At 48.5% G+C, this 19,168-nt stretch overlaps 1 protein-coding gene across 1 annotated transcript in view; it reads right to left on the bottom strand.

The window, feature by feature from the left end:
• Window positions 1-18,667, bottom strand: part of MAP3K21 (mitogen-activated protein kinase kinase kinase 21) — a 42,572-nt gene extending 23,905 nt beyond the window's left edge. Inside the window, exons 1-2 of the mRNA XM_081123860.1 lie at window positions 17,580-18,667; window positions 4,086-4,266 (exon numbers count right to left, since the gene is read on the bottom strand). Of these exons, the coding sequence (XP_080979986.1) occupies window positions 4,086-4,266; window positions 17,580-18,378 (980 nt within the window). The 5' untranslated portion in view covers window positions 18,379-18,667. The remainder of the gene's footprint in view (window positions 1-4,085; window positions 4,267-17,579) is intronic.
• Window positions 18,668-19,168: the final 501 nt, after the last annotated feature.

Here is a 19,168-nt window from a genome sequence, read left to right as displayed (position 1 = left end):
CGGGGAAACCGGGGCTGTTCCGACGGCACTGTATTTCCAAAGGGCGGCGCGTATTTTTCTGTCCTCGGAAACTGGGGAAGACGCAGGATAAATGACGCCCAGTCGTGAGCACTCAGGCGGCCTGACAGTCAAGGGCTGTGGCAGCCGGAGCACGGAGCTCAGGCCGGGACCCCGGTCAGCTACTTCACTAGCACCCTAAGGAAGCTTCCGAACCGCTCAGCGCCTTGGGTACCAACCCTGTGAAGCTGGGGCACAGGAGCCATTGTCCAAACTCAACGATAACACCCGTCTCAGTTATCTCGGAGCGTAACAGCTGGTCTGGAGGAAGGAGGGAGACCAGCAGGCACAGAGGAAACACACACCAGTGAACACACCGGGAAGCGCACATGTGAACACACCGGGAAACACACCAGTGAACACACCGGGAAACGCACATGCGAACACACTGGGAAATGCACCAGTGAACACACCGGGAAACACACATGTGAACACACCAGGAAACGCACCAGTGAACACACCGGAAACGCACCAGTGAACACACCGGGAAGCGCACATGTGAACACACCGGGAAACACACCAGTGAACACACCGGGAAGCGCACATATGAACACACCAGGAAACACACCAGTGAACACACCGGGAAACGCACATGTGAACACACCATGAAAGGCACCAGTGAACACACCAGGAAACGCACATGAGAACACACCGGGAAAAGCACCAGTGAACACACCGGGAAACACACATGTGAACACACCAGGAAAAGCACCAGTCAACACACCAGGAAAGGCACCAGTGAACACACCGGGAAACACACCAGTGAACGCACCGGGAAACACACATGTGAACACACCGGGAAACGCACATGTGAACACACTGGGAAAGGCACCAGTGAACACACCAGGAAACGCACATGCGAACACACCGGGAAAAGCACCAGTGAACACACCGGGAAACACACATGTGAACACACCGGGAAACGCACATGTGAACACACTGGGAAAGGCACCAGTGAACACACCAGGAAACGCACATGCGAACACACCGGGAAAAGCACCAGTGAACACACCGGGAAACACACATGTGAACACACCGGGAAACGCACATGTGAACACACTGGGAAAGGCACCAGTGAACACACCGGGAAACACACATGTGAACACAACGGGAAAGGGACATGTGAACACACCGGGAAACACACATGTGAACACACCGGGAAAGGCATATGTGAACACACCGGGAAAGGTACCAGTGAACACACCGGGAAACACGCATGTGAACACAACGGGAAAGGGACATGTGAACACACCGGGAAACACACATGTGAACACACCGGGAAAGGTACCAGTGAACACACCGGGAAACACACCAGTGAATACACCGGGAAACACACATGTGAACACACTGGGAAACATGTGAACACACCGGGAAAGGCACATGTGAACACACTGGGTAACACATGTGCACACACCGGGTAACACATGTGCACACACTGGGAAACACATGTGCGCACACCGGGAAAGGCACATGTGCACACACCGGGAAACACATGTGCACACACCGGGTAACACATGTGCACACACTGGGAAACACATGTGCGCACACCGGGAAAGGCACTCGTCCACAGCACGGCACAGGGAGCAGCAGTGTTTCCCGAAGGAAATGGTTTTTGCGGGACTGTTACCAAAGGGGATCGAAAGCAAGGCCCGCACAGTGCGGAGGCCGCCCCGCCCCGCCCCATCCCGGGCCCGGGCGCTTCACTAGGGTAGCGGGCTCGGCGGCCCTGGAGGTGAGCGGTTTCCAGGCCTTTCCACGGCGTTCCGAGCTTTGCTCCTTCCTGCCCCTATTTTGCTTCCAGCTGCCCATTGTTACTATCCCAGCGTAGCCTCCCTCTCCCCCTTCTAATTACGCTTTTACTGAAAATTCGATAATGCAGCTTGTAAAACTGAGAATTAGAAATAAACAGATTCTGAGAGACAAACCTCTCCAAAGACTGTACAGACTCAGAAACCTGTATTTTGGCTGGTTTTAGAAATTTTTTTCTTCCCCATTGGTTCTCCCTATGTTTACAATAATTGGGGCTGTTCTAAAGCATTTCTATAGAGTAGACTGCACAGCGTTCACTAAGTGTGTAATTACACAGTTTATAAAGGAAGCACACAAAATGAAATGGCTGTAGTCTTAAGTAATATTATTTTAAATGTAAAATTGGTTTTGATGTATTTTATAAGTTTTCAGAGTCTTGAAGTATAATTTCTTAGAAGAATCACCTATTTCATGTACATATTTTGGTATCATCTGGTGAGAAAATTACTGTAATTAAATCTAGGTAAAACCACTTGATGTTTCATAAAGACACTCGTGCTCAGGCTCCACCCGCAGAGTCCAATTGTTAACTAAAGGCTCAGGCATCTGTGTTTTACCAAATGACCCCAGGACACTCTGAAACCCCTGACACAGTTGACAAATTTTTTAGAAGTCAAGACTAGAACAATTAAGTTATATTTTAAATGCAGAAGGTGAGGTTGAACTAGCAGGGTTCTGCCACTGGCTTGATGTGTGAATTTGAGAGTAACGTCTGGTGCATCCAGTGACTGCAGGGGAAACAAGTTCTGTTGATTATGACTTTAGAGTCAGAAAGATCTGGACTCAAACAGCAGTACTTCTGCCACTTATCAGATATGGACTCTTAGCAAGTGACATTTCCTCGCTTAGCCCTAGTTTTCTCTTATGTAGAAAAACCCTGGAATTTTAACCACAGTGAGATACCACTTCAAAATACGAGGATGGCTAGAATCAAAACGTCAGATAACAACAAGTGTTGGCAAGGGTGTGGAAAAATCGGAGCCCTTCTGCTGGTGGGAAGGGAACAGAGCAGCAGCTTTGGAAGATGGTCTGGCAGCTCCCCAAGTGATTAACTACTTAATTGCCATATAGTCCAGCAATTAAGTCCTAGGTATATACCCAAGAGAACTGAAAACAAATGTTCTCACAAAAACTTGTCCATGGATGTTTGTGGCAGCATTATCCAGAATAGCCAAAAAGTGGGAACACCCAAATGCCCATCAACTGAAGAAGAGATAGACAAAATGTGGTCTATCCATCCAACTGAATATCATTCAGCCACAAAAAGGAAGGGAATTCTGTCACACACTGCAACGTGGATGAACCTTGAGGACATCATGCTAAATGAAAAAAGCCAGTCACCAAGGAGTGCATATTTATACGAAATGTCCAGAATAAGCAAATCTAAAGATATAAAATGAACATCAGTGGCAGCCTAGCAGGGATGGGGTGTTAGGGGTCACAGCTAAGAGGTGTAGGATTTCTTTTTTGGATTACAAAAATATTGAAAAATTTTTGTGGTGCATTAAATACCAAAAGCCAATGGATTAGACAGTTTAAATGGGTAAATTGTATGATATGTGAGTTATATCTCAATAAACTGTTAAAAAACAAGAGAAAAAAACTGGAATTTTAATACACTGCAATTAATTTTATAATATTTTCAGAATCCAAAAAACTCTACACAGTATTTCACGAGCACTAAGTAGCGGGAAGTAAGCCCTGGTGGGTGGCAACTATTAAACAGGGTAATTTGCCTCTGTCGGTCTGTTACTGACAGTGTCTTCACCCCCTGATGACCCACAGCTGAATGGAAAATCCACCTAACCTGGGATCCCCTTTGGGTCCAGCTCTCCATTCTCAAACTGGAAGCTTTAATCGGTGGAAGATGCTATCTAATCCCAAACTCCTTCCAAGCTACTATTCTGCCTGTGAATCCTAAGGGATGAAAATTTTGCTTAAAGTGAAAATTTTATTTTATTTACTGAAAAATCTCGGTGTTATCATTAACTCAAATTCTAACCAGTTTTAATCAAACCTCAGGTTTAACAAGAAGGTTCTCCCATCAAATGGAAGTCGTGACAATAAAACCGTAAGTTACTCGTTCCACTGTGATTATGATCAAAACTACAAATGCCTTTTCCAGAAGGCCTCATGCTCAGGGTCACTGAGTACTCTGGGACTCTCTTAAAGGACCGGCTTCTGCACTCGTCTGCAAAAGCAAAGCGCCTGGTGCTCACCTCCAGATGTCGCTTCCCTTGGAAAACAACGACGACTTGATGACTTCGGGGGCCATCCAGGCGTAGGTGCCGGCCGCGCTCATCTTGGTGGTCCTGTGCCACTCTCTGGCCAGCCCGAAGTCCGTGATCTTCAGGGTCTTATTGCAGATGTCGTCGTGCTCTATCTTCTCCAGGAGCAAAACTAAGAACCAAAACACAAAGGTGATGCATTTTCATGACTTTATAGTCTTCCAGTCACAATGTTCCCGGGCATTTTCAACACACCCTTCGCTGCACTTGGCAGAACACATGAGACTGAACTTGGGTTTTACCCCCTTACCTTCCTTCTATCACCTGTATCATAACCATCAGTGGGTCCATTGTGCCTGAAGTTATAGGGTTTTTAAAAAAACCCACAGACACTGCAGCTCAGAGCTATTTATGAATGTCTCTCTCATGAAAAGGAGTGATTTCTGGGGGTGAGAACCATTTCCTGAGCCAGGCAGGCAGGGTCAGAACCAGTGCAAGCTTCCCTGGTGGGAAAAAGGCACTGTTTCCTCTCACGAGTAAGGTCCTCACCTGAAGGCAGAGTCTCTGCTACTGAATGTACTAGAGTCCATCTCAAACAGATGACATATTACCCCAAATCGTTACCACCAAACATTAAATTTGCAAAATGCTTATAGATCCTTTAACTCAGGAAGAAATTCTATGAGATATGATTGCTTTACTGAAGCTCAAAATAGAGCAAAAAGTGGAAACCTGACAGAGACAGTATCCGGATGCCCGCCTCCAGCCTCCTAAAATATATGGAGTGGGCGCGGGCAGCCTTCGGGGGGAGCTCACGCCAGGCGGCCCGCAGCTCGCAGGGAACAGCAGCTGGAACCACCTGCTTCTCCCCCACCTGCCAGCTGCACCTGCACCTGCACCTGCCCCTCCCTGCACCCTGGGTCCCTCTCCCAGGGCTGATTTTCCTCCACCTATAGCCATGCAGACATGTTCCCGGGTCTCCAGGAGGCTCTACGGCAGCTACTTATCCATGTTCCCTCTCCCCATTTGCCACAAAGAGGACGGTTTAAACCTGCTGTTTTTCTAACTTATCTCCCTCCTGAAAACCCTGCTCCAACACAGAGCTCATGGTTCGACTCCACCTGAATGCTCTGCAGATCCCCCTCCATCTGCCTGGTCACTACGTGACCTCTGGCCTCACTGCTTCAAACTGGAGGACAACGTAGGACATTCGTCGCGTCTGATTTTTGGAGCATGATCATAAAGAGAGCCATTTTCCCAAATATTAATTATAGGGAAAACAACGTTAACGGAGTCCATTCCATTTGTCAGGTGTACTCACGGTATTTTAATCAGATAACCCCACTCTAACGCTCTAGGCACCTACTATGAATTATCTGAACTTGACAGATAAGGAAACTGGAACCAGCCACGTTGAGACATCTGTCCAAGGCCGCACAGCCAGGCAGTGAGGCTCCCGCAATCTGACCCGAGGTCATGGTCCTAATCGCTGTCTACACTGCCCAGCTGACAGGTTGAATCAGTTTTTCACGAGAGCTCCCTTTACCCTTTGGAGGCCTCTCTATTCCAGCGCCCACCCTCCTGCTTTCCGATTTCCTGTCCTCGGGTCACGACCCACCGGTCCAAGCAGAGGCAGGGAGACGAAGGGCACGCGCTGGGCGTGGTGCGGGCCTGTGCTGCTGCTCCCTGGCTGTTGCGGGGGCTGTGCGAGTACGTACATCGTAAGGAGGAAACATACACATGCAAAGTGCTTAGAACTGTGAAACACCGTGAGCGTTTCGTAAGGATTATGCACACACACACACACACACACACACACACACGCACACCAACGGGTCTGAAAGCATTTCTAGCAAATCTTCAAAACCGATGTCACGGATGTCAGGAAACACTAGATCTTTCGCAAGGCTTGAGATGTCACTTTTCTACGGCCTCACATCGTACGTCCATCGTGTCATCAAACGTTCGCCGTGCTGGCCATCAAGGCAAAGAATTCATGCACGTGATCTTGGTTCTCTCTTTCAACAGGCAGAGATTCGAGTGAGGGCTTACTACGTGTCGCCGGTACCGAGCAAGCCCTACCGTTGCGGTGGTTCATGTTTCCCTTCCCCACGTGATCTTCTACTTGCGGGAGTTAGACAGCGAGGGTCCCTGTTCTACTTCTAGGTCTAGATCCATTACACAGATGCCAGATCCGGTTTTAAGGTGGCTATATGCTCGCGGTCACACCGGCGGCAAGTAGCAAGGCCAAAATTCTACCTCTTAATGCTACAGCCACAGTGGGGGCTGGAGAAGTGGGGTGGGGGCCTCACTTCCGTGGAACAGCCTCTTATTCCTTCTGTCCGTCCATCTATTCAAGATCCAGCTTCCCATCCTAGAAAATAGTGAGCGTTTGATCTTCCCAGTCATTCATCATCCAGACACACAGCGTTTGGTCCGTTATCTCTCACCTAAACCCTTGGTCCTAACTTGCATGCACCCGACTTCATCCCAAGAACTGTATCCTAACCCTTTCCCCCGTCACCCCCAGTACCACCTAACACAGTGTCATCAAATGTTCAAAGGAATCGTTTTTGTTAACGATAATTAGATCATTCTCTCCAGTTCTAACAAGAATGTCGCCGACCGTTCCCTTAGCCTTTGCGATGTAGAGTTGTTTCCACACATTTAATTTCTCATCTGATCCTCGGCCCGCCCTGCGACGCGGGAGTGATGATCTCCAGCCCAGCAGCGTTGCCCCGGGCCACAGGGCCACACGTGCAGCGCTGGTCTCAGGGCCCGCACCGCGGCCTCCGCCGGCTTCCCCGCTGCCCACAACGCCATCGGTTATAGAAGGGCAAAACCACCAGAGATTGCATTAGGTGTCTTGTTTCAGATTCGTTTTTGAATTTTCTTCCTTCCATGTCCGCTTCAGGTATATTTATTTCTCAGTTCTTACTCCTCATCTTTATCAAGAAAATAAATATCTAAGACACAGAAACAATACAGATAATTAGCTACTTCATCAGCTGCGTTACATTTCTCCCGTTATAATATTACGAATTTCGCTTTAAACAATGATTATTCTTACGACCAAAAAAGACTCCAAATTAATGATCCAAATGGCTTTCAGGTCTATAGAACTGTGCCTTCCAGGACACTTTCATATGCATTAGCTCCTCATGCTTACAAACACCCACAGAGGAGGGTGGGAAGGGCGTGTTGATTCAAATAGGGAAAGCCTGGCAGCCCTTGAGAAGCAAAGGCCAAGGAAAGGCAGCTCTAAAACAAGTGAAAACAGAACTAAAAGTGAGAACTAAAACCTAAACATTTGAAACCCATCGCATTTCTAAATAAAGGTCACGCACAACGTGCGGTTAGCAGCCTGTGTACTGTGGTTTCAGGACGCCTCCCCCACCCCAGGTCCAAAGTTTCCATAGGAGCTAAGTGCTGACACGCTTTGAACTAACAGAAAACAAGTTAAAATAACACTCTGAATGTCAAGTTTAGAGTTCCATGAAAGGCCCATTGTTTTGGAGTCTATTTCAGAGGTGTTCAGCAAAATTCCTGAAATTCCTTATCTTTTGGGCAAAGTGACCGAAACCAAAAATAACTGGTGTCCAGACAGGTAACAGAATGGGGCAGCCGGCCAAGTTTCAGGCTGAAGGCACAAGGTCGGATGCCAGCTTCCGCTTCCTGTCAGTCACCAGGACAGGACCGGCGGGCGACAGGCAGAGCTGCCCACCAGAAGGTGCAACGCGCAAACCGGGCCAATCAACTTTTTTGGCCACAGAAATGGTAAATTCTTGTAAGTAACCTAGCGACGGGTGCTTGGGCCCCTTTGTGACACTTCAGCGAAGACTTCTGACCCCTGCTAGCCCCACTCTTTGCAGCCGGCCTTTACAACCTGGCTAAGTACTTAGTCTACTTACTCAACCATGAGGCACTTGATTTCCCAGCTCCTTTGAAGTTTCACTCAGGTATTTGCAGAATTATGGCATATAAGGTATATTTTTTTAGAAAAGCAATTACAATGTATCCATTCTATTTTCTCAGCATTTATGGGATGGCTATGTCCAAATTCCATTTGAGTCAAATGGGTTTGTTCCGATTAATCTTTAACTATGAAAATATTATCACCAAGAAAATGTCATAAGAAAGCAAGCAAGCTGAGAACAGCAACAATGGGAAAGCATATATTAACAAACACCCCTCTCTCATTCTCAGGTATAAGCGATTCCCTGAATTTCAACTCTGAACGATCAACCATTTACAGGAATAAATGATAACTTCCTAAGTTTACCGAATAGCACCAACTTTTCTTACGTTTCTTTCCATCTGTTCCCCTCCCACACACATCACTCATTCGCTAGTCTACGGAACCAAGTCCAGACCCTCATCGTGACCTTCAAGGCCCTTCCATCACATTCTAAACGATATTTTCAGCTCTTCCAGTGCTCTCCAAAATGCCCCCCACACCCTGACAATGCTGGGGACTTAAAGCCACTTCTAACAAACACACCCCTGCACCCCTGTCCCTGTGCCCCCACCCACAAGATATGGATTGTCTCTGTCGCCCTCCGCGAAAACCACACCGGTCACCTCGGGTCCCACTAACCATCAGGGCGGAGCACTGGGGGATCCCACCAAGCCATTTCCTGCGAGACCACGCACAGGTCCTCTAGCCTTTGGAATCTCAGCTTCTCCTTCCATAAAACAAGTGAGCGACTCCCTCACCCTCCTTCTGCTCCAACAGTCCATGAATCTATGAACCTCTCCCAGCGCCTCCCCTCAGAACCTCAGCTGGACAGGTCTCAGCTGTAAGCGGGACACTTAAACACGGCCTCTTACTGCTGAGTCGCATCTCCCTAAGTAAATCATAAGTCACTGCCCAACACGCTCTGCATCGCCATCTGATTTCTGTATATATTTATTTTTACTGCACAGCAACTAGCATTTTTATATGCTCACTAAATATTTGCTGAATGAGTCAACGAATACTGGAGGGGAAAAAAAGCATGAAGAAGATGAATTATAAGCTTTTTCATATGAAGTCAGCTGCTTGTCACAGAAAACCAGCTCCCCTCTGCCCGCCTGGAACAGGATTAGGAAGGGAAGGCCGTTTAAAAATCACTACAATAAAACCGTTACTGGAATACAAAGCTCTCAGCATTAGATACAGCCCATCATTCCTCCCCGAACCCCTTTCTCTGCCCTCACAGCACCTGGGCTTCCCTTCCTTTTCCAGCTGCTCCTTTTACTGGTCCCTTCTTATCTCCATGACCTCCAATTACTGGAGACCTCGGGACTCAGACCTTGGACCTCGGTTCTTCTCTATTAACACTCACTCCCCAGATAATCGCGGCCAATCTCAGGGCTTAAATTCCTTCTATATGCTGGTGATTCCCAAATGTTACCTCCCCCCCTGGGTCCCTACCCCCTGGGTTCCTCCCCCTTGGTCCCTCCTCTCTGGATCCCTCAGGTTTATTCTCAGAACTGCAGCCGGTGTCATCCCATGAACATGTCAGTCAGATCCCAGTTCTCAGTTCAAAACTCTGCAGGATCATAGTGAAAGTCAAAGGCCTTGGGGGACCTACAGGACCTGCAGGACCTGACTCCCCCACCCATGTCCTCCTACTGACCGTTTAATGTCTGTGTTGCCCCCTGGAATGTAAATCCCACGAGGGGAGGAACGTGTCTCTGGTTTGCTCACTACGGAATGCCAGGGGCCTGGGAGAGTTCCTGGGACACAGAATCCAATCAATAAGTAACTGTAGTATGAATGGGGAACTGAGCTTACTAAACACAAGAAGATAGGTTCTGTAAAGGAAATATAGGCATGGTCAGCTGATTAGAGGTTTACACGGCTCTCACCCCCAAAATAACAGGCACTGACCACGGCCACACTCAATACTCACATTCAGTACATTGAAAACTTCTCACATTTCATTGTGTGTGAAAGTCTAGCTCTGTATTCCTATCACCATAGCATTTTAACTAAGTATTTTAAACAAAACAAACTCCTTAAAATCACATTAAGCCAATAATAACTGAAACATCGTGTATGCTATCAGGACATTGCCCCAAATCGCAGGTGATCTGCTCTGTTTCCAAGAGATCAAAAAAGTGTCCTAGTATTGACCCTGGGAGTGAAATAGTTACAGCAGCGATTTAGTACTTCATGCCTCCTCCTTGACCCTCAACTTATCAACCCAAGTTCCAAGCAGACCTGCCAAAGCACGCAGATGGCGGCACTCCTACAGAGAACAAAGCCAGGACTGTTTCCTCACCCCGCTGGCTGCCCGAGGAGCCAGTGAGCCAACCGCAGGGACCCTCACCCCCAGCCAAGACGAACAGGTACATGGTTACATGGCACAGTGTTTTGCAGAATGACTAATAATAATGTTCCTAGGGCATAAAGCAGTCTAGAAAACATTGAGGTATCAATGGATTCACACACACAGATTAGGAAATATTTAAAGCACTCAAAGTGTTTCTAAACAATATACAAAAATGAGTATTGTCGCCAGCTTAGAGTTAGATCATGTCTTACAGTTTATTAAATGTTTTGACATATGCCAGAAGTCAGAAAACTATATCCCATGGGCCAAATCTGGTCCAATACCTATTTGTAAATAAAGTTTTATTGGAACACAGACACACTCACTTGTTTACATACTATCTTTTGATGCTCTGGGCTACCACAGCAGAGCTGAATAGTTGAACAGAGGCCTTATGGCCGGCAAAGCCAAAATATTTATCATCTGGATCTTTACAGGAAAAGTGTGCTGACTCAGGTGCACAGGATCTCACCTGATCCTCACATCACCCTATTCAGAAAGTCAGGGCCATGGGCCCACAGCTGGTGAGCAGTGCAGTCAGAGCTCAAACCTCAGACACCACAATAGCACTATTTGTCCTCCAGTGTCCCAGGGACAAATTCTTAGAGATGGTCCTTTCCCTGGAGACACAAGCCCAGAATAAGCCACCCATACTCTCACCTGGAGCCTCCTATGACCAACCATCCAATATCATCAGTGAACTGGATTTCAGGTAAGTTGGTGTCATAAAGAATTTATATAACAACCCAGATAACCATAAAATTAACCCACAAACCTGGTCCTCTGAGCAGCAGTTTCCAAACTCGGCTCTACATCTGAGTCCTCCGAAAGCTTTTAAAAAAAAATATAATGCTCCCATGCCTCTGGTTCTAAATACTCTCAACAATACAGACTGTGTGAATGTATGTGTGTATAAAGCTCAGATGCATTGATGGGTGGATAAGGTCAGATCTGTGTTAAAGCAACTTCATTCAATGTTAATGGCAGAATCTAGGTGTTCACTTAAAATTCCTTCAATTCTGTATATTTCAAGATTTTCAAAATAAAATGTTACCAAAAAATTCATCACTTGTTTCCAGCCAAAGTCAGCTAAATCAGAACGTCCGAAAACAAGACAGGGCATTTTACTCTTTTAAGTTCACGGGGAGCTTCTGCTGTTACAGTAGGTGTGGGAGTAACTCCTCTAGGGAGCTCTTCTCTATCAACACAGCTGATCATCCGGCCTAGGGTTCTCAAAGTAGGATCCAGGAACCCCTGCATGCCTTTAGGGTGGCAACAGCTTCCACGCAGAAGCAAATATTTTCTATGGAGTCTCCTCACTTAAATGGTCTGGGAAAATAAGGTGTTTTTTTCCTATTACAAATGCTATGTTAACATGTAAGGGAGCTCCTATTATTTTTATATTATTAAATATTTGTAAATCTGTCATTTTAAGTTTCTAATATAGTAAATGCCAATGGCTATAACCCACATAAACCAAAGCTCTTTGGGGTCCTGGTAGCAAACATCTGAGGACTATTGATCTAGACCATATGTGAAGAAAGTAAAATTCTGGAATCAGAAGTCCGAATTCAACTCTCTGACAAGCCAAGTGACTTTGTAAAAGTCTTTTCACCCTTAACTCAGGTTCTTTACCTGTAACATGGAGATAATTCAATTACCTGCCTCAGAGGTTGCTGTGAGGAATAACTGAGGATGGAGTTTGGGCTGTGCCCAGTGCCTCGTAAGCATTAAATAAATGTTAGCTGTTGCTCTTGTTACTATTATCTAGTTAAAACGCTTAAGATGAAGCGATATTTGAAGAATATGGATTTTTAAAAATAACTAAATTCACACTGACTAGGGATCAACTGTACAAATTTAAATTTCAGGCTCCAAAAAGAAACCAGCACAGTTCCCCCAGCCTCCCCAGGAACCCTTCTTCTACTCCCCGAAATTCCTTCATTGGGGTGTTTCCACCATTGGGGAGCCCCTCAAGTACTGCAGAGGCTTTGGGGACAGGCACATGGACACTGGGAGTTAAAATCATCAGCCAAACACAGTAAATCTCATCATTATTTTCTAACTCTGGCGAACCAGACGGAGAAAGTACCCTAAGTTAACTCACTAAATAAATAGTGATTATAAAAACTGGGCCCGGTCATAAATAGTAAACAACTTACGTTAAACCAATGTGTAAGTATTTTATATGTTATTACTGCCCCACTGCTAATCGAGGATGGTAAAGTCATAAAGCAAATGATCCCAAGCTTATATTTCTTTTCTTTGTAGATGTTTATCGTTCAGCAGATCTGACCTCTTCCCTCCTCAAAACCTTCAATGGCTCACTCTTACCCTCAGAAGTGGACACACCTTAGCACGAATTAAGACACTTGCTGTCTGTCACATGCTAAATGCCCATTTCCTGCCCACAAATCCCCTTGTCTGCTTTCATCCTAGTCACACCCAGCTACTCACTGTTCCCTTAAAAAAGCCCTATGCTTTCATGCCAGACTTTACCCAACTGCCCTTGAAGAGTTAAAGAAACATTAAACAGATTTTTTTCTGCAGAACTTCTGTCCATCTCTAAGAGCCCTGTTCAGTAGACTGTATCAGAAATCAAGAAATTCAGGTCCAATGAGGTTATATAAGTTGCTCAAGGTCACACGGCTCGTAAATGATGACACCAATATTCAAACACGGACCTGAGTGACTTCCAGTAACCGTATTATTCTAGAAAAACCAATGCTCCTTCCAGTAACTGACTATTCTGGAAAAGTTCACCCTGTACCTGCTGGGGTGAAAATAGCCTTCTGAAACAGAGGCCTTCCCTTTACTGTGCAGACGGCCTTGACCGTGACTATGAAAATGGCCAGATGTGTACTCTCCAGAGTAAGTCTGCATAATCCAGAATTAAATACCTGCCCCCTCACTACTATAAACATGAGAAGTGGCCTATTTATTTAATACTCAAGCAGAAAAACAGCAGGGGAAGGTGACCCTTTGTGATGGCTGTCCTTCTAAAGACCTGTCCGCAAGCTGATTTTGTTTCAGGAGTAGATCAGCTCTGTAACCGCCGGGATCTCTGAGCTGCTCTGCCCCTGGCCCTTGGAACAGAAAGTGGCCAGGTGGCCTGAAGCTACACGTCTGAGTGCAGGGCAGACGGACGCGAGTCTTTTAACTGATCGGAGCACAAGGAGCTCTCCAGGTCACTCTTAAAAGCTTTTTAAACACCTTAGAGATTACATTAGCTGTAATTTTCTCAAACAGGTCCCTTATTTACATTGTATTAATGAGAAAAGCCAAAAAAATTAGATTCCTTTTGTAGGTTTTTTGCTTTTTTTTTAGTTAGAGCTCTAAGTTGCATTTCATAAAAAATATCTAAGTGTAAAAGTAAGCCCCTACCGAAATCTGTGGCTCAGTTTCTCATGGAATGTTTATTTTCTTTCTTTTTTTTAAAAAAAAAATGGAACACAGTAAGCAATAATAAAAATAATAATACTAAGGAACCATAATCAGGCCATGCAATCTTCTTTCAACCCTGGGTACACAAAACACTTGGACGAATTCTAATAACTCAAACCTTCCTCAGCAGTAGTTCAGGTGTTGGGCGCTTTTATTTCATTCCATCCTGGGAACTTCCTGGAAACCACCTCCCAGGCCAAGCCAAGGCCAAGGCCTGCTGTGGCCTGGACAACCGACAGACCGATTCAGGCCAACGCGCTGGGGTCCTCAGGGCAGCCAGAGTGATCCTGTCAATAATACAGGGTGCAGATCACAGGCTCCTCAGCACACAGGGCACCAGGCTTCGCACCCAGGACCTGCTCTCAGAGAGGACCCCCAGAGGGACCGGCCTGCGGGGCCCACCGCGCTGACCTCCACCGCACCCTCCACTCCAGCCTCAGCTCTGCCTTCTCCCGGGCTCACCTCCCCTCTCCTGGATCTCTGCCTGACTCTGCCCCCTGCTCATCCGTGTCTCTGTTTGTGTAACATCCTCAGAGCACCTTCCCTTGACCACCCCCTTCCCAGCAGCACCCCCATCCTGCACCCATCACTCCGCCCCTCACCATGCTTTGTTTTTTTGCAAGTGCTTACTAATGGGTGCCACTGCATGGCTACCATCTATCTTTCTTATCACATTACGCCCTGTGCTCACAGGGACATTGTCATCAGTTTGCCACTGTGTCCTGGGGCCCAGAAGTGACTGGTACAGAATGGACACTCAAAGCGTGTTGAAGAAGCGAGTTCCAGCTCACAGTGATTTTTCTCTGTGCTCTGAGTGCGTATAAAACTGGCCATTTCACTGTGAGCCCAAGTCACACTGCACTGAGAGCTAGTTGCTGCAGAGACAGATTTAGCAAAGGGTTTTTTACTTACTCTGAATCCCCAGAGTGGCATGGCCTAGCATATTTTAACAACATAAATGATGCTTAAAACTTGCTAATTTGGCTCAACGCTCCATCTCTTGCTCTCTGTTAGAAAAGAGACAAAACTGCTTGTCCCATCACATTAGCTATTATTTCAACATAAACACTGTCTCAAATGGTATGATAAAAATGAAAAAGACCAATGAGAAACGAAGAAAGAAAATCTATCAAGAGCTTGCGTATTTTCCTCTGACAAATTTAAACATTTGTCTTAAACAACAGTTTCCACTCACTTGGTTCCAAGTCTTACACTGACTCTTTGTTACCTGAGTAGACTCCAGAATGAAAAAAAATTCAATATTGATTTTTAAAGCCTTGTTTACATTATCATTAACTCACTACCACCATAAGCAAATAACCAATAAAGTCAAACAAAACATACTGTAACAGAACAAGAAGCTACGGCTGCACCTATCATAGGAAAATACGAAGTACCTGCATTTGTTCCTTGAACAAGTAACACCAAGGAGCCGGGATAAGCGATGCGCTAGGCGTTGTGATCCGCACATTTTTGGCCCCGTTCAAAATATTCAAGTCCCAGTAACTTAAAAACCATAAAAATGGCCATATCGTAACAAATATTTGGCCAGGCTAGTGACCTAACCAATCAAATCTTTTTAAAAGTGCAAAAATTTAACACAAAGGCAACTCTGCCTGACACTTATAGAAATTAAAATGCTCCAGGAAGTTCAGCAATTTCTTTTGACAGTCTTTGAAGTCTTTCAAAAACTAAGTTGCAGCATATAATCACCTCCAAATTACATAATATCTACCATGTACCCGAATGTGCATGGTTCCCCTGTACAAATTTTTCCAGTGTCAATAAAAACTATTTAACCATAGTTATTAATCCAAGGTCATGTTATTTCTTTTTACTATTTAAGAGTATTAGTTTTTTAAAAGTTTTAAATTTTAAATTTATATTAAAAAGTCTATGATTGGAACATAGATTAATCTCTCTTTCTATGTTTTTACAAACACTAGCAAAGATACTGTACCTTGTGGACAGCTCACACAGACCCCAAGTATTACTACAAAACAACAAAACACACTTTTTGGTCTCAGGAACCATGTAGCCCAAGTCGTTTGCCTGTGTTGGTGAGTTGATGTGCAACAGAATACAGTTGCAGAAGCCAGGTTCCGTGAGTATCACAGGACTGCTGCAATTGCTAAGACCCAGGCCAAGCAGCGATGTGACCGCTGTCCTTAAAACACCTCATTCTGCAGAAAACTCGGGGCACTCACAGGCTGGCCGGACTTCACTGGGGAGAGGGCTTATGGGACGCATGGACAGGACACGCAGGCCTTGTTCTATGGCAGAGGTTAAACATTTCTTTCACTAAAAGCATATTTTAGGAAATAAGCACCAAGTGGTAGCAAAAATTGTATCAGGTTAGAAGCATTTACAAAAATAAGTACATTAAAGTTTGTACTACGTCTACTGTACACAGTCCAAAGGAAAATAATTCCGGCGTCCTTCATGTGGCCTCGGTCAGAACTCTAATACATACAACTACCGCGGCCACTTCTCCATGCCACATTTTGTTAGACTTTGCTCCCACCACTTAGGCAGTTGCAATATAGATTATAAGATGAGGGGTTAGTGGAAGTCATAAAATAAAACCTACAAGAAATTATTCGATGTTTATATGTAGTTACCAACACTCGAATTATTTATAACTCCCATAATCAAAATGCTAATTAGTCATTTTCAAGTAAATTTAAGGGCTGAAGGATTTTGAATAGGAAAAAGTGTCTACACAAACATACGACAAATGCATCGTTTCTTCTTGTCACTCTTCCTTCTGCAGCCTTGGAGAGGGACAAGGTTTCCAGCTGAGTTAGCTCCCGTCCTAGCAGGTTTTACAAGGTTGAGAGATGTGCAGCTGTGGCAGGCCAATGCCAGTTCTGACTGCATCCCTTGATCTCTTATAAAATTTCATCTCATTCTAAGAATATCGAGCGATTTCGCATATGGAAGAACCAACTGTAAACAGCAATTCTATTAGCTCTTTTATATGGTGAAATATAATAGGCTTTGTACTCAGTTCAACCGTCAGTTCTTTACTGACATCTGGAAAACTGACCCAGATTTATAGACAGTAAATGATACAGGCCAGGTCTTCAGTATTTCAAACAGCTTTGCAAGGGCAATGAACTTGCTCTTAACCCAAATGTGCAGGATGGCACACACTGGTGTTTCTCGTCTGGAGACTTCACCAGCACTCAAGCTACCCAACCAATGATAAAATCACACTTCATGTGCAGAGACGTCTGAATGAAAAGACTTTGGAAACGTCAGAGGACAGAAGACATATTTAAAGTGGGACTTCTCTCTGGTGAAGTCTACTGGGCCAGAAGGAGGGCCAAGGTTCCGCACAATCCGAGAAAGGCCTCGGTTAGCAAAGTTCTGCCCAAATGAACAAACCACACTTGCACCTAAAGGCCAACAGCACCGTGAAGTTTCCAGAAGATCGAGATATATTACAAGTGTTGTTTGCAAGCAAGTCCGATCCGCACTTTTAAAAAAGGTACCCAAAAGCAACAAGTCAAGGGAAGTGTGTCACCTGCCCGAAAGCCGGTCAGCCAAGGTCTAGCTGGGTCCTGGAAGGCCTGCGCCGTGGGTGCTGCTGGCAACCACGCCGGCCCCCGCCTCCTTCCGCCTGGCATCGGGCCCAGGGAGCCCGCCCAGCCCTGGCACCGGGGTGGGCTGCGCAGGGCCTGGCTCCGCGCATTCCCCGGTCCCCCGGCCCACTTACTGTTGCTGGACTTGAGGTCCCGGTGCAGGATGGGCACCACCGCCTCCTCGTGCAGGTAGAGCATGCCCCGCGCGATCTGCACCGCCCAGTTGACCAGCACCTGCGGGGGGATGCGGCGCGCGCGGCGCGGGCCGGGGGCGCGCGGGTCCGGGGCGGCGTTGGCGGCGGCCAGCGCGCGGTTGAGCGCCCCGCCGCGCGCGAACTCCAGCACCAGGCAGAGGTGCGGCTGCCGCAGGCACACGCCGCGCAGCTCGATGATGTTGGGGTGCCGCAGCATGGCGAACAGCCGCGCCTCCCGCCGCACGCTCTCGGCCGCCGCCGCCGCGTCCTGCTCGGGGTCGCGGCGCGCCGCCTTCACCGCCACCTCCTGGCCCTGCCAGGTGGCGCGGTACACCTGCCCGAAGCCGCCCGCGCCGATGAGCTCCTTGAGCTCCAGCCGCTCGAAGTCGACGTGCACGGGCGAGCCGGGCCGCGGCGGCGGGGGGCGCGCGGGCGGGCGGCACGGCGCCACGTAGTTGGCGGGGAAGATGCCCAGGCGCCCGGGCACCTGGCCGGCCCACCAGCCCTCGTCGCCGGACACGGCGGCGTCCTGGGACAGCACCTCCACCAGCTGGCCGGCCCGCAGGCTCAGCTCGTCCTCGCCGCGCGCCTCGTAGTCGTACAGCGCGGCCCAGAGCCCCGCGCCCGCCGAGGCCGAGCCGCCCGAGGAGGCCGACGACGACGACGCGGAGCCGGCCGGGGCGCCCCGCGCCGGGGATCCCGGCCTGTCGGCCGCGCCCTCGGCGCCCGGCAAGGCCATCGGGACGGCCGTGCGGGCGCGGGCGCTGCAGGGCGGCGGGCTCAGCCTCCGGGGCGGCCGCGGGCGCGCATCGTCCGGCGAGGTCGCCGCCCCGCCCCGCCCCGCCCCGGGGAGGCAGGGAGGAGGGATCAAGGCTCGGGGACGTCGGGGGCCCGCGGGCCCACTACCCGGAGGCGCGGGCCTCAGCCCCGTCCCTCCCGGGCCGCTCCCGCTGCCGCAGCGGCCCCCGCGCCCGCGGGCGCTCTGGCACCATGGTGGCGCGCTGGGCCTGCGGCGGGCCTGCGGCGCCCTCGGCCTCGCCGCCTGAACCCGCCCCTGCGCACCGCCCCCTCCTGGGGCCCGCCCGCCGCACCGGGCCGGGCACACCCCCTCCGGGCCCGCCCCCCGCACCGGCAGCGCCACGCCCACCCTGCCGCCGGCGCCCGGGACTCCATGGCGCCGCGCCCACGTGGCCCGGGAGGCGGCGCCAGCCGAGGGCAGCAGGATGTTTGCGGGAAAGTTTAAACTGAGCCAGCGGTGGGGCTCCGGGTGTCCGCAGCGGCGGCGCCCGAAGGCCACCCGGGGCGCGCGGGCGGGACCCGGGCGCTGGATGCGGCTCGTCGGCGACGCCGCGCAGCCCGGGACCCGCTGCTGCGCGAGTCCGAGCGCGGCTGGGGCGGAGCGCGGCCAGGACCCGCCGGGTCGGAGCTCCGCGGAGGCCCCAGAGGTCGCCGTCCCTGTTCACGCAGCCGGGAAAGGACGGCCTGTCCTCTGAACCCACAGGTGGGCTTGGGAGGCTTTGGCCACGGCT

The sequence above is a fragment of the Miniopterus schreibersii genome, assembly GCF_964146895.1.
Source record: "Miniopterus schreibersii genome assembly, chromosome: 21".
Taxonomy (NCBI): domain Eukaryota; kingdom Metazoa; phylum Chordata; class Mammalia; order Chiroptera; family Miniopteridae; genus Miniopterus; species Miniopterus schreibersii.
The sequence above is the reverse complement of the archived record's forward strand: the minus strand, read 5'-3'. Positions and strand labels throughout refer to the sequence as shown.